The sequence below is a fragment of the Rutilus rutilus genome, assembly GCF_951802725.1.
Source record: "Rutilus rutilus genome assembly, chromosome: 2".
Taxonomy (NCBI): domain Eukaryota; kingdom Metazoa; phylum Chordata; class Actinopteri; order Cypriniformes; family Leuciscidae; genus Rutilus; species Rutilus rutilus.
This window is the reverse complement of record NC_140210.1, coordinates 20,920,576-20,934,187: the sequence shown is the minus strand read 5'-3', so window position 1 is coordinate 20,934,187 and position 13,612 is coordinate 20,920,576. Positions and strand designations below refer to the sequence as shown.

The 13,612-nt window shown below is 36.6% G+C and overlaps 1 protein-coding gene across 1 annotated transcript; it reads left to right on the top strand.

The window, feature by feature from the left end:
- Positions 1-6,330: 6,330 nt before the first annotated feature.
- On the top strand, positions 6,331-7,569 carry LOC311286135 (D(1) dopamine receptor; the record flags this gene model as incomplete). Its single annotated transcript, XM_084402200.1, has 1 exon — positions 6,331-7,569. One exon carries the CDS (start codon positions 6,331-6,333, stop codon positions 7,525-7,527), a length of 1,197 nt encoding a protein of 398 aa, XP_084258326.1. The 3' UTR covers positions 7,528-7,569.
- Between the last annotated feature and the right edge of the window lie 6,043 nt (positions 7,570-13,612).

The window sequence follows — 13,612 nt, the reverse complement described above, 5'->3', positions numbered from 1 at the left end:
ACATGTGTTTCTGAATGCATACTGAAGAGAAATGACTTTAGGACCCAGCGGAACAGCTAATTTTTTTCATCTTTTCACTTGTGAATTTGATACATTTTTCTGAATCTCTTTACATTTATTTTTGAATCTCAATCTATTTATTTGGAATAATGCAACAATTCTATCCTCAGAGTAACAATCAGTTCATAAGTGTAATTATTATTACTAAAAATAAAAATCTGAAATTGATCAATAAAAGCTGACACTTCATGCACATAAAGTGAACATGACGGTAATCCATATGACCCCAGTTTGTGAATCAGTGTCTTCTGAAGCAAAACTTTGGGGATCACACACGCTTACGTTATATGGACTTACAGAGATGTATTATTTTTCTAAAATTTTGTGTTGAAGGTGAGGATTTCGGGTGGAGAATCCCTTTAAGTAAAAGTTTAAGTTCTCACCATTCATCACTGACCAAAATCATTTTATTTGTATTAAGTAGAGTAAAACTTTAACAAAACATGTTGGTATGAATTTTTTACCTTTATGAAAATCTCATGCATATGAGTTTTCCCACACTCCTCTACAACATCATCAGTACTGTGAACAGTGGAGAGCCATGATCTGGGTGTCTGAAGGCAACCTTCCCTGTGGAGAACAGAGAGTGTGAAGTGATTTTGAAAATATTTTTTATGATAGTCTCCACTTTAAGATGTAACCAGATTAAATAATCTTCATAAAGGCAAAGAGTACCTGGCTGGGCTGCATATACTATCATATAATCAGACATTGTGGGTAGTAGTGCATGTGCGTGGACTGGAGAAGGATATCCACTAGAATCACACAAAAGTGATGGATATCCCATTGAATGACATTTATCTGAAGCAGATAAACAAAAGAATGCAATATTACAAGACAAAGATTAATTATTGAATTACCTAATATAGGCTATATATACAGTGGGGAGAACAAGTATTTGATACACTGCCGATTTTGCAGGTTTTCCCACTTACAAAGCATGTAGAAGTCTGTCATTTTGATCATAGGTACTCTTCAACTGTGAGTGACGGAATCTAAAACAAAAATCCAGAAAATCACATTGTATGATTTTTAAGTAATTCATTTGCATTTTATTGCATGACATAAGTATTTGATCACCTACCAACCAGTAAGAATTCCGGCTCTCACAGACCTGTCAGTTTTTCTTTAAGAAGCCCTCCTGTTCTCCACTCATTACCTGTATTAACTGCACCTGTTTGAACTTGTTACCTGTATAAAAGACACCTGTCCACACACTCAATCAAACAGACTCCAACCTCTCCACAATGGCCAAGACCAGAGAGCTGTGTAAGGACATCAGGGGTAAAATTGTAGACCTGCACAAGGCTGGGATGGGCTACAGGACAATAGGCAAGCAGCTTGGTGAGAAGGCAACAACTGTTGGCGCAATTATTAGAAAATGGAAGAAGTTCAAGATGACGGTCAATCTCCCTCTGTCTCGGGCACCATGCAAGATCTCACCTCGTGGGGCATCAATGATCATGAGGAAGGTGAGGGATCAGCCCAGAACTACACGGCAGGACATGGTCAATGACCTGAAGAGAGCTGGGACCACAGTCTCAAAGAAAACCATTAGTAACACACTACGTCGTCATGGATTAAAATCCTGCAGCGCACGCAAGGTCCCCCTGCTCAAGCCAGTGCATGTCCAGGCCCGTCTGAAGTTTGCCAATGACCATCTGGATGATCCAGAGGAGGAATGGGAGAAGGTCATGTGGTCTGATGAGACAAAAATAGAGCTTTCTGGTCTAAACTCCACTCGCTGTGTTTGGAGGAAGAAGAAGGATGAGTACAACCCCAAGAACACCATCCCAACCATGAAGCATGGGGGTGGAAACATCATTCTTTTGGTATGCTTTTCTGCATAGGGGACAGAACGACTGCACCGTATTGAGGGGAGGATGGATGGGGCCATGTATCGCGACATCTTGGCCAACAACCTCCTTCCCTCAGTAAGAGCATTGATGATGGGTCGTGGCTGGGTCTTCACAACGACCCGAGCCATGATCACCAGAATGAAGCAGCTCACATAACCATTAGAAAGACTGTCTCTAAACTCTCTCAAAGTAGCCTTCAGCCTCTAAAAACAAATTCAGAAAGAAAAAAAGTGAGGGTATGGAGGTCCTCTTTTTCTATGGGCGACTCCACTTATGAAAATGTGTAGCCTAATTGACGATTTTGCCATTTTGAAAAGTTGACTGACAAATATGAAACCGGACAATAGCCTATGTAAACCCCCGGAATCATAAGTTGCCTTATTTCATTGTGCTTTGGCTTTGCTGCTGTCTCTGACTGGTGATGGTTGAAATCTGTCACCACATGAGTGATGAACCCTATCCTAGAATATCTCTAGGATTTGCGCGCAACAGCAAACAATGTCACAGCAATTAAAAAAATTAATAAATAACGCAGTCAGCACCGCCGCACAGTCCTCTGTCAGATGAGATGTTGTCCTGCTATGTCAGTAAAACTCAGAAAAACGAACTTTCCTGTAAATGGGCCTGAACTTCCATAAACACTTTAGAGTAGTCTGGGTTCAAACATTCCGACAAGACATTAGGCTTGTTCGACTTGAACCGGCGCTGCACAGATCGAACGGTGAATGACATCAAAGTACTGCGAGAGCGATTAGAGAGCTGACGTCTCCGGCCCTGTCCCAAATGGCACACTTCATATGCACTTTCGGTCTTGTGGACTTAAATGGCTACCGCGTGTCCGTTAAGTCCGTAGAGTGTCCCATTTGTCATTTTAGGCCTCAGAAGGGTGCTCGCGAGCGCCCCCTTTGCGGTCGCGATGCGGCCTCGATGCGCACTTTTGCGGAGCCCGCAGCAGACTTCTTCCCGACAGTCAAAGCGCCATTACGTCACGAAAGTGCGGACTCGTAGGAAGACCACGAGTGCTTAGGGTGCCATTTGGGACAGGGCCTCCGTATGCTTTTCAATCACTCTCGCGGTACTTTTATGTAATAAATCGATCGGTCTGTGCAACGCCGGTTCAATTCGAACAAGCCTATTTAAGTGAAGCATTCACGTGACCGGAAAGAAAGGTTTCGTTTGTCGTTGATCACGTGTTTCTCTGAAAACAATATGCGTCGCCTTTCTGAAGTGCCCTTCAAGGGTCCAACAACGTGGTCTGGAATTCACCCTAGTTCTCCAGGAACAGGACTGGACACCCCTTATCTATATTTATATTTAACCACATCCAGAATGAAATGCTATAAACTTGGTATTATTTTAAACTGATTGCAGTGTCAGTTACCTGAGATGTGCACTCAAAGCCATTGCGCTCAAAAAACATTGTCATCATGTCACGCCAGGATCCTGGTCTTTGCTGATCACAGATGATCAGTGCGGTACGGCGCCACTGAACATCATACCTGTCATACTGCAAGGCAGCCAGTCATTAATAACATGTAGGTATATTAACGTTAATAAATGTTTTTTTTTAACAGTTGATAAATAGTTATTATTCTATTAACAGTTCTTTAAAACATATGTCTAAAAAGGAATACAGACAATGCACATTAAAGAATAATACTCACACTTGCCAAGCTCATGTTTCGCTGAAAACAATAGATGAAGAAATTAAAAATGCAAAAAAAGAGGGAAGAAAATGCCCAAAATACACCTAGTGCCTTTTGAAAAGTTATACCGCGCCAGTGACAGCTTTTGTATCTTTTTTTCTGAGTGCACATTGCAGATTTATGTACTGAGAAAGCAATTTTGTATGTAAAAACTCTTCATCTATGGTATAATTTCATTTCCTTTTTTACATTGCTACACTTCAAAGTCAAAAGTAAAAAAAAAAAAAACATCATGATAATAGAAATAATTTACACTAATATTATATCACTTGCTTAAAACATTTGCTGTCCGTGTATCCCTCTCAGATGTTCATGACGAAGGAGTGCACCGTTACTCTCCACAGCGAACAGACATTAATAAAATAATGCAGAACAGGACTAATTATGCTCCTCCTGTCATTAATGATATGTTTACTGTCTATCCTGCAATGTTAGGTAGCTTTACCACTTAATCCTCAACTTTACCCATCTTGTGATTAACCGAATTATATGTATTTGTGGACAGATGACACAAATTTCTTGGGTAAAATTTGTTTGCAGGCTATATAACATTCACCTCAAATTTTTTTTTTTTTTTTTTTTTTTTTCACAAGTCCATTGGTACGTTTTTTCTGGACGAGTGGCCACACAACAGAGGGAATCATCTTGATGACTTGTTTTTGGAGGTGCAATAATGTCATATGACATTCCTTATCTCTTACTTAAACAAAACTATTTTATAAATGTGCTCTACAAACCACAATTTGTAAATAGCTAAAAACCTATATTTATAAAAATTGCATAGGCTAAATGTAAATTAAAGTTCTGTAATTTTAAAAGTTACCATATCTTAAAGAAACTGGTGAATGTGACACCATAATTGTGAAAGGTAGCCCTTTGACTTAATGATTTTTATTTCTACATTATAAGTTTGTTCACTATAAAATGAATATTATTGTGACAGTCCCTGTTTTATTTTGTTACTGCAGGTAACATAGATTAAAATGTATCATACAGAGGACAAGCAGAGGAGAATAGATGTATGTATAATTTACTTTTTAAAGAGAAAACAGCAATGACTGTCCAATTTATTGTTGCATATGTGTACTTCACATATTTAATTTGTAGAGTTAATTCTTATCAATATTACACTTATGCAACTTTTACATATATATTCATACACACACACACACACACACACACACACACACACACACACACACACACACACACACACACACACACACACACACACACACACACACATACATATATCTATGTGTGTCTTTGGGTTTGTAACATATAAAATAAATATATCATAATGTGTTAATAAACAAGGTGTTTTTTCTAATTAGGATGCAGGATCATTTTACTGCATCAAGTACATGATGGCCCACATTCTCTGAAAAGACCATATGGTTTTTACCCCTCTATCTGCCTCTTATAATAACTTGAAGCCTTAGGGGTTTACATAAAGAGAGACATATGTATTCAATGTCAAAAGCACATCCAGCAATCATCATCAGCCCTGCACTAAATATCGAAAAAATAGAATAAGTGGTAGTATGAATGACACGTGTAATATGCTTTAATATTTAATGACTGTTACTGAGATAGCCATATATATATATATATATATATTTTTTTTTTTGGTATATGATCCAAATCCAAGTGTGTTGGATTTGTAAACAGTTGCATGACTACTCTCTGGGCTTCCCTTTATTTATTATTTATTTAAAGTTTATTTAACAGGGACCATACAAGCAAACATAGTTACAATACAAAGCCTGTAACTGATGCGCAGCATATAGAGTTTATAGCTAGTGCTAATGTTCAACTCCTGTCCCTGGTTGGGCATTTCTAAGAACATTATAAAACAGATACATACATAAAAAAAAACAAATAATACAAAACTATACATGTACATACACACATACATATATACATATATACATATACACACATACATACATAATCATACACAATTATAACAACAATTAAAAATGTATACAGTTTTGGTTTGTCTTTAGCCACAGCTTAATCCTGGAAGTGAACTTTTTGAAGTCAGATATGGCCTTAATATCAGATGGTAATGCATTCCATAGCCTACAGCTCTTAACAGAAAAGGCAGTCTGTGCAAAGCTTGTCCTACAGTATGGTATCACTACTTCACTCGTTGACAGCAACAATACACATGTAACTGATGGTAGGTTATAGCATAAATATCAGACATGTAATTTATGGCTCAGGGTATATCAATCCCATGTTCATCATGCTTATAGATGTACTGTTAAATAGTTTGGAAAGATTGTAATGTTTTGGACTACAAAGCACAATAAAACAATTCCAAATAAATATTGTTATACTAATTTGGGGTGGGGTGCTCTATTTAAAAGTGATACACAATACACAGTACAACCGTGTTTCTACCAGTGAGTGCAATGTCTAATAGTTGTACACCATTACTTGAAAAAATAGAGTAAAAATAATGTGTAAAATGGGCAAAAGAGGGCGTCACGCCAGTGTGACTTGCACTGGAAGGAACCTGACACGAGACACTTTAGATTGTCGTTCAGTCGTCAACGTTTCAGCGAGGGTCTTAATAAGGTCAACTATAAAATCAGGTCAAAATGATCGAGTAAATGGGATTGTTTTGCGGGGAACATGCGGTATCCACCACGCGGAACAAATTTATGTTTTTTGTTTTGTTTATGACACTTAAAGACATGTACAACTTTACCTCATCCCTAATGCCTTCATGGAGCGCTCATGGAGAGCCAGCGGGTCGCATTTTCCTGGGGTTCGCTCTTTCTCTCCTCGTGCTGTGGACGCTTTTGGGGAATTTCACGGTTTGTGCTGCGGTTTTGCGCTTCCGTCACTTGAGAGGAAAAGTTACCAACGTCTTTATCGTGTCTCTGGCAATGTCCGACTTGCTGGTGGCTGTTCTCGTGATGCCGTGGAAAGCGGCCACGGAGGTGACGGGACACTGGGCGTTTGGCTCTTTCTGTGAGTGCTGGGTGGCTTTTGACATTATGTGCTCCACAGCCTCCATCCTCAACCTGTGCGTGATCAGCTTGGATCGATACTGGGCTATTTCAAACCCGTTTCAGTACGAGAGGAAAATGAACCGTAAAGTCGCCCTCGTTATGGTCAGCGTAACGTGGATCGTATCAGTGGCCATATCATTCGTGCCCGTGCAGCTGAACTGGCACCGCGCAGATCTGGGCACGGTCAACACAAGCAACTGGACAACTAAGGAAATGTGTGATTCGAGTCTGAGTAGAACTTATGCCATATCATCTTCCCTAATAAGTTTTTACATTCCCGTAGCAGTGATGTTGGTCACATACACGCGCATCTACCGCATTGCTCAGGTTCAAATCAAGAGCATATCTTCGCTGGAGCGCGCAGCAGAGCGCGCGCAGAGCTGCAGGGCTGGTGCGCGCACCTGTCCTCTCCAACACCGCGCCATAAGAGAAACCAAACTCTTTAAAACTCTGTCCGTGATTATGGGGGTGTTTGTGTGCTGCTGGTTCCCGTTCTTCGTCCTGAACTGCGCGGTTCCTTTCTGCCACAAGCCAAATTGTGTCAGTGAAGCAACTTTTAACGTGTTCGTGTGGTTCGGCTGGTGCAACTCGTCGCTAAACCCGATCATCTATGCTTTCAACTCTGATTTCAGAGATGCTTTTGCTCGACTTCTGTGCTGCCATGGCCTGTGCACCAGAACACCTCTTGCTATTCAGAGCAAGGATCCAGTGTCCACTTATAATCAGGGCGGCTCTGTTAACACTATGGAGGTCGGTTATGTCAGTTTGCACAGGATGGGCAACGAAATGCAGCGTCCTTTGGTGGAGCTACATATGCTTGGAGATGAGAGCGACGTTAAGCCTATTAACTCAGAAGATGCATGTCAGAATAAATGACTTTTAGGTGTAGGGGAGACCGGGGCAAGGTTTAACAGAATATACCAGGTTGTATTTTTGAAAGTCTATTTCCATTCTATATTTCTTTTTTTTTATTTGTCCAGTAAACAAGATACAGTTCCATCAACACACTGTTTCAGGGTATGTTGTCACACTGGAAACCTGCTATTTATTGAATGATTTGAAGGGAAAGCTATTTTTAATCTTAAAGTAAAAATGCCATTTTCATTATATTATTATTTCAACTAAAAGGACTACCTTTTTTGTAACTTTTAAACAGTAAAACAATTCATCCAACATGCATGTATGTAAACATACAGAACAATAAAAACTTGTTTTTTGGCTAACAGGTATTCAGATTAATTGTTTGTGGGACAACTTGCCCCAAACAACTTTTGAACTTTTAGCAACAATAAATGAAGAACCTAAAGGGACATATCGCCCTAAAATAAAAATTCTGTCATCACTTATTCACCATCATGTCGTTACTATCAACTGTGACCTACATTTTGACAAAACTTCTGTGAAACATCAAAGGAAATATTTTGATTAATGCCTACACAATGGAAGTCAATGGAACATTCTTTAAAATATATTATTTAGTATTCTGAAGAAAAATTTAAGTATACATATAACATGGGGGCGAGTATATCATGACAGAATTTTTTGGTGAACTGTCCCTTAAGCTGTATATCTATTTTTTTTTTTTTTCTCAGCATGGTTAAAAGAAAATGAAAAGAATGGTTTAGAATTTCCTCTTGAAACTAAATGTCCCCAAACTATATATATATATTTTATACATGGCTTTAAAATGCAGATTAAGTTAAATTTAGTTCAAATCTGCCTTCAATTGACCCGTAGCATAATCCCAGACCCATGCAGTGTGATTCTATTGTGTTCACTTTTTTACCCAACAGCTATAATTTGGAAGATGGAATAAAAAATATCCTAAATTATGACCGTTTTTAACTAGGTGTCTGAAACCAATTGGATTTCTACATCAAACCCTTCAAGTTTCTTAGATATAACCCTTGTAACAACTTCCTGTGTCTCCCCATAGTCTACTTTTTTGTTTTACTGATTTGCACATATTTTAAAATGACCGCACGGGTCAGGTTATCGCATCTGTGGCCACAGAAAGAGGTCTGAGGTTTTAATAGACCGAATGCCAAAGAGCTTGACGAGTCCCAAGTATCGTTTTCCATTAGGCACGAGTGCACACAGTTACTTCCTCTCATAAATAATTAGTTGCCTGCAATCTCCACTCGAGGAATGTTACATTTCACTGTGCAAATAGATATGCTTTGAAAGTGCATTGAGCATGTTTATGCTTGCAGGATCTGCAAGAACATGGCATTTTATAGTGTCAAAACTGTGCATAATTAATCAAATAAAATAAAATAAAACATAAAATAATCAGGTTTATTCTGTTAATTAGGTTGATCGTCTTGACTTTGGAATTAGGTTGGACATATTTTTCCTTCTAAGGAACATACTTTTCATGATTCTTCTTGATTTGTGTTCAATTAAATTAATTGGAAGCACCAAAAGTCATTTAATATGGGGTTTCCTGTAAAGGTTGCACAAAGCAACATTTCCTGAGCCTTTTAAGGACACATTGGGCATGAGTCCATTCGCGACAGGCAGGCATGTTACGTATGTAATTAATTCACAATGAGAGGTTTCAGTTGGCTCACAGCAATGAATAAAACATGGAAAGGCAATCCCTAATCCCTTAATAACCTAAACAAACTGAAAAACGAGAACTGATTTTAAGATGTTAAACTACTATAACATGACTGTTATGTTTAGATTATGATGCAAACTCTGTGTAAATGCATTTGTGGGTACAATCACTGCTCAGATTTGTTGCTGAATGCACGAATGTTTAAAATTGATGGCCCCTGCCGCTAAAAATACATCTTATGACCGTCCTTGATGTCTTCATTCTTGAAGCACATCCGGCCCCTGAGGGTTGCTTTAATTTTGGAATCCACAGGGATGTATGTCTATTGAAATTGTTAAAAAGTGCCATGACAGAGCTGCTAAGAACAAGCGCATGCTGCTTTTTACTTAAACTCAGATCTTGGTCTTCATTTTTTCAGTGGCTGGGGAGTAAAAATGTAACAATTAAAAATCCTTATAGGTCACAAAATATTGAAATAATTAAAGGGGTCCGTTTATGCACTTTTTACGTTCAACTTTCTTTAGTGTGATGTGGCTGTTTGAGCATGAAAAAGGTCTGCAAAGTTTCAAAACCCACTCCAAAGGGACTTATTCTCAATATCCGTAAGCATTTCTGAACTCGCTGAAAGACCTTGATTGTAGTCTAGAGCATTACTGACAGACAGGGAAGCGAGGTGGTGCAATAATGTAAAATATGTGAAAATAAAGAAGATATTTTGAAAAATGTCTGTAACCAAACAGTTGATGGACCCCATTGACTTCCAATGGTAGGAAAAAAAAATATTATGGAAGTCAATGGGGTCCATCAACTGGTTACAGACATTTTTCAAAATATCTTCTTTTGTGTTCAGCAGAAACAACAGGTTTCTTACAGGTTTGAAACAACTTGAGGGTGAGTAAATGATGACAGAATTTTCATTTTTGGGTGAACTATCCCTTTAATTTGATGAGCTAGCCTACACCTGTGGAGACCTGTGTGAACTTGAGGAGAACTGACTTCATATATCACTATAAATCACTCTTCTGAGACCAACTGGTTAAAGTAATTGCAAAAATGGCTAATAAAAAAATGGTTTGTTTCAAAAGAAGCACAGGCATCATTTGTTTGCAGATGCCACTTGATTTTATAAGCAAGTGTGGCTTTAGTTTTCAAATACTTTGGGGCCATCGCATATGCTTACTTAATGAAGAAGAAAGAGTATCTTTCTGTCTGTGTGCTTGGTCATCAAACACTCACAGTAATGTTAGCCTGCACACTGAGTTTCCTGTGACTGGTCAGTGAGGTTAATGTGCACTGGTGTCAGGAGATCATTCACTGAGGGAGGAGAACACAAACAACACAGGAATCAATGAAGTGCGCTTAATTAACTTAAAGTATTTTTTTTTTAAAACATTAAAATGGAACTGAAGTAGGAATGATAGTTGTAAATAATAGTATGCTGAAGATAATTAAATTGTTTTATAGCTCCTCACATATAAAATTCCTATTAAAAAACAGAATATCACAAAAAATATTGCTAAATTATAGGAGCGTCCATTTGCAATAATTATATTGTGCCATCGATGTCACATTTTCTAGTTTGTTATCTCTGTTTTTATATTTGTACTAAAATGCTAATTTCAAGGGAAGAGAGAGTGGAAGAACAAGTTAAATCTTTTCTAATTTGCCCCTTAAAATATCATGTGTGTGTGAGAATTTTTAATTATTGAAAAACACACCTACACATGACCTAAATTGCATAAGGAATTTGTTGAAATAAAACTTATTTCTGAGAAAATTCTTTTGATCTGAGAACCTGTTAATGGTAGGGCATTATGCAACCTTGTATGCACCATCATGTGCCAATAGCTCAACACAAACAAATGTTTCAAGTGGTTTCTCCAAAATTCAACTGAAAATGCAACTTTTAAGTGAAAAGTGAAAGCTTAGTGAAGCTAGGGCTATTATTGATAATATTTATACACCCCAACAAAAGGCCTAGTAACCAATCCTATAAACCACACTTTTACAGAACATTTTAAAGATCTATATCAACCGAAGGTTAGTATAGATATAGTTGAGTGTCATAAATTTCTACATGACATTGATCAACCACAATTAACATGAAGTGAATCAGAACATATGAGTCAGCCTATAATACATGAGGAGCATATGCAGCATTAAAAACAGCAAAGAAGGGGAAATCACCTGGGCCGGATGGGATCCCCCCAGAATTAATCGTACATTTTTGGGACATATCAGGCTCTAATCTCTTTAATCCCCCCAAAAAAAGAGATAAGGATTTTACTAAATGCTCAAATGTTAGACCAATTTCATTAATAAACTATATGCTATAGGGTCTTAGCTTTACGTCTTGGAAAATATAACTGCAAATTAGTTCATAGTGATAAATCTGGCTTTATTCCACATCATTTGTTGCTGTAATTAATGAAAGTAAAGATAAAAATTCCCCTTGTGCAGTTTTATCTTTAGATGCAGACAAAGTTTTTGACAGATTAAATTGGGATTATTTATGGAGGGTGCTAGATAAATTTGGTTTGGATGAGAAATGTATTAGGGTCAGAATAATTTATGATAATCCATCAGCAATTATAGCAACAAACGGCTAACACTCCCAACCTTTTGATATCTTGAGAGGAACAAGGCAAGGATGCCCCCTCTGACCAATGTTATTTGCATTGCCCCTTAAGACCAAATCTGTTCTATTTCAATTATGGGTACCCAACATGCAATATCCCTCTATGCATATGACATTTTACAGTATTTTACAGATTTTTGTGCAATCTCAACATACTAGAAACATTTTATAGTTTTGGGAAATTTCTGAAATTGGTCTAAATCATCTCTTTTACCATTAAACCAAAAAAGCTCTGAAAATTCAGATACCATCAGCTATTCCAATTACGAATCAGATAACCTATTAAGGATTCTTATATGGTCTTCACTAAAAGAAATCGTACATATAAATTATGATAAATTCTTTCAAAAGCTTAAAAGAGATATTGATCGATGCAGGTCCTGGTTCATTGCAATCCAGAGTCTCGACTGTGAAGATGAATATATAGGGTTCTTAGTGCCATGATTCCTTTGGTAAAAGACATAACTCTTTAAGTCACACTTTTCTTTGGAATGGCAAACAACCAAAGTTAAAATTAGCTACATTGCAACATACTAATGCCTTCCCAATTTTGAGTTATACCATAAAGAATTCAACTTTTTGTTGTTTATTATGAAGAAACCTTTGGGCGATTGTATGTGATCCTATCAATGAAAAATCAATAAAAAAAAATATTCTCCCCAAAAAAGTAGATTTTTTTTAGTTGAATTTGAGGAAACCACTTGAAACTTCGGTTGTGTTGAACTACAGTACCAGTCAAAAGTTTGGAAACGTTACTATTTTTAATGTTTTTGAAAGAAGTCTCTTATGCTCATCAAGCCTGCAGTTAAAAAAAAAAAAAAACAGTAATATTATGAAATATTATTACAATTTAAAATAATGGTTCTCTTTTTTAATATACTTTAAAATGTAATTTATTTTTGTGATGCAAAGCTGAATTTTCATCAGCAAGTACTCCAGTCTTTGGTGTCTTATGATCCTTCAGAAATCATTCTAATATGATGATTTATGATCAATGTTGGAAACAGTTGTGCTGCTTAATATTTTTTTATAACCTGAGATACTTTTTTCAGGATTATTTGATGAATAAAAAGTTAAAAAGAACTGTATTTATTTAGAATAGAAATCTTTTGTAACAATATACACTACCGTTCAAAAGTTTGGGAACAATAACTATTTTATTTTTAAGAAATTAGTACTTTAATTCAACAAGGATGCGTTAAATTGATAAAAGGTGATGGTAACGATTTATATTGTTAGAAATGTTTTTATTTTGAATAAATGCTGTTTTTATGAATAAATGCTGTTAACGTTTTACTCATCAATGAATCCTGAAAAAAGTATTCCAAAAAAATATATTAAACAGCACAACTGTTTCCATCATTGATAATAACTGAGTATCAAATCATCATATTAGAATGATTTCTGAAGGATCATAAGACACCAAAGACTGGAGTACTTGCTGATGAAAATTCAGCTTTGCATCACAAAAATAAATTACATTTTAAAATATATTAAAAAAGAGAACCACTATTTTAAATTGTAATAATATTTCATAATATTACTGTTTTTTTTTTTTTTTTTAACTGCAGGCTTGATGAGCATAAGAGACTTCTTTCAAAAACATTAAAAATAGTAATGTTTCCAAACTTTTGACTGATACTGTATTTCAATTATTTTTGTTTGATTTGTTCATTGGAAACAGCTGAAAGTCTGTACATTAAACTGACTTAAAAAGTAGAAAATTGAGTTAAAACAAAGTAAAAACAGGCCATGTTGTC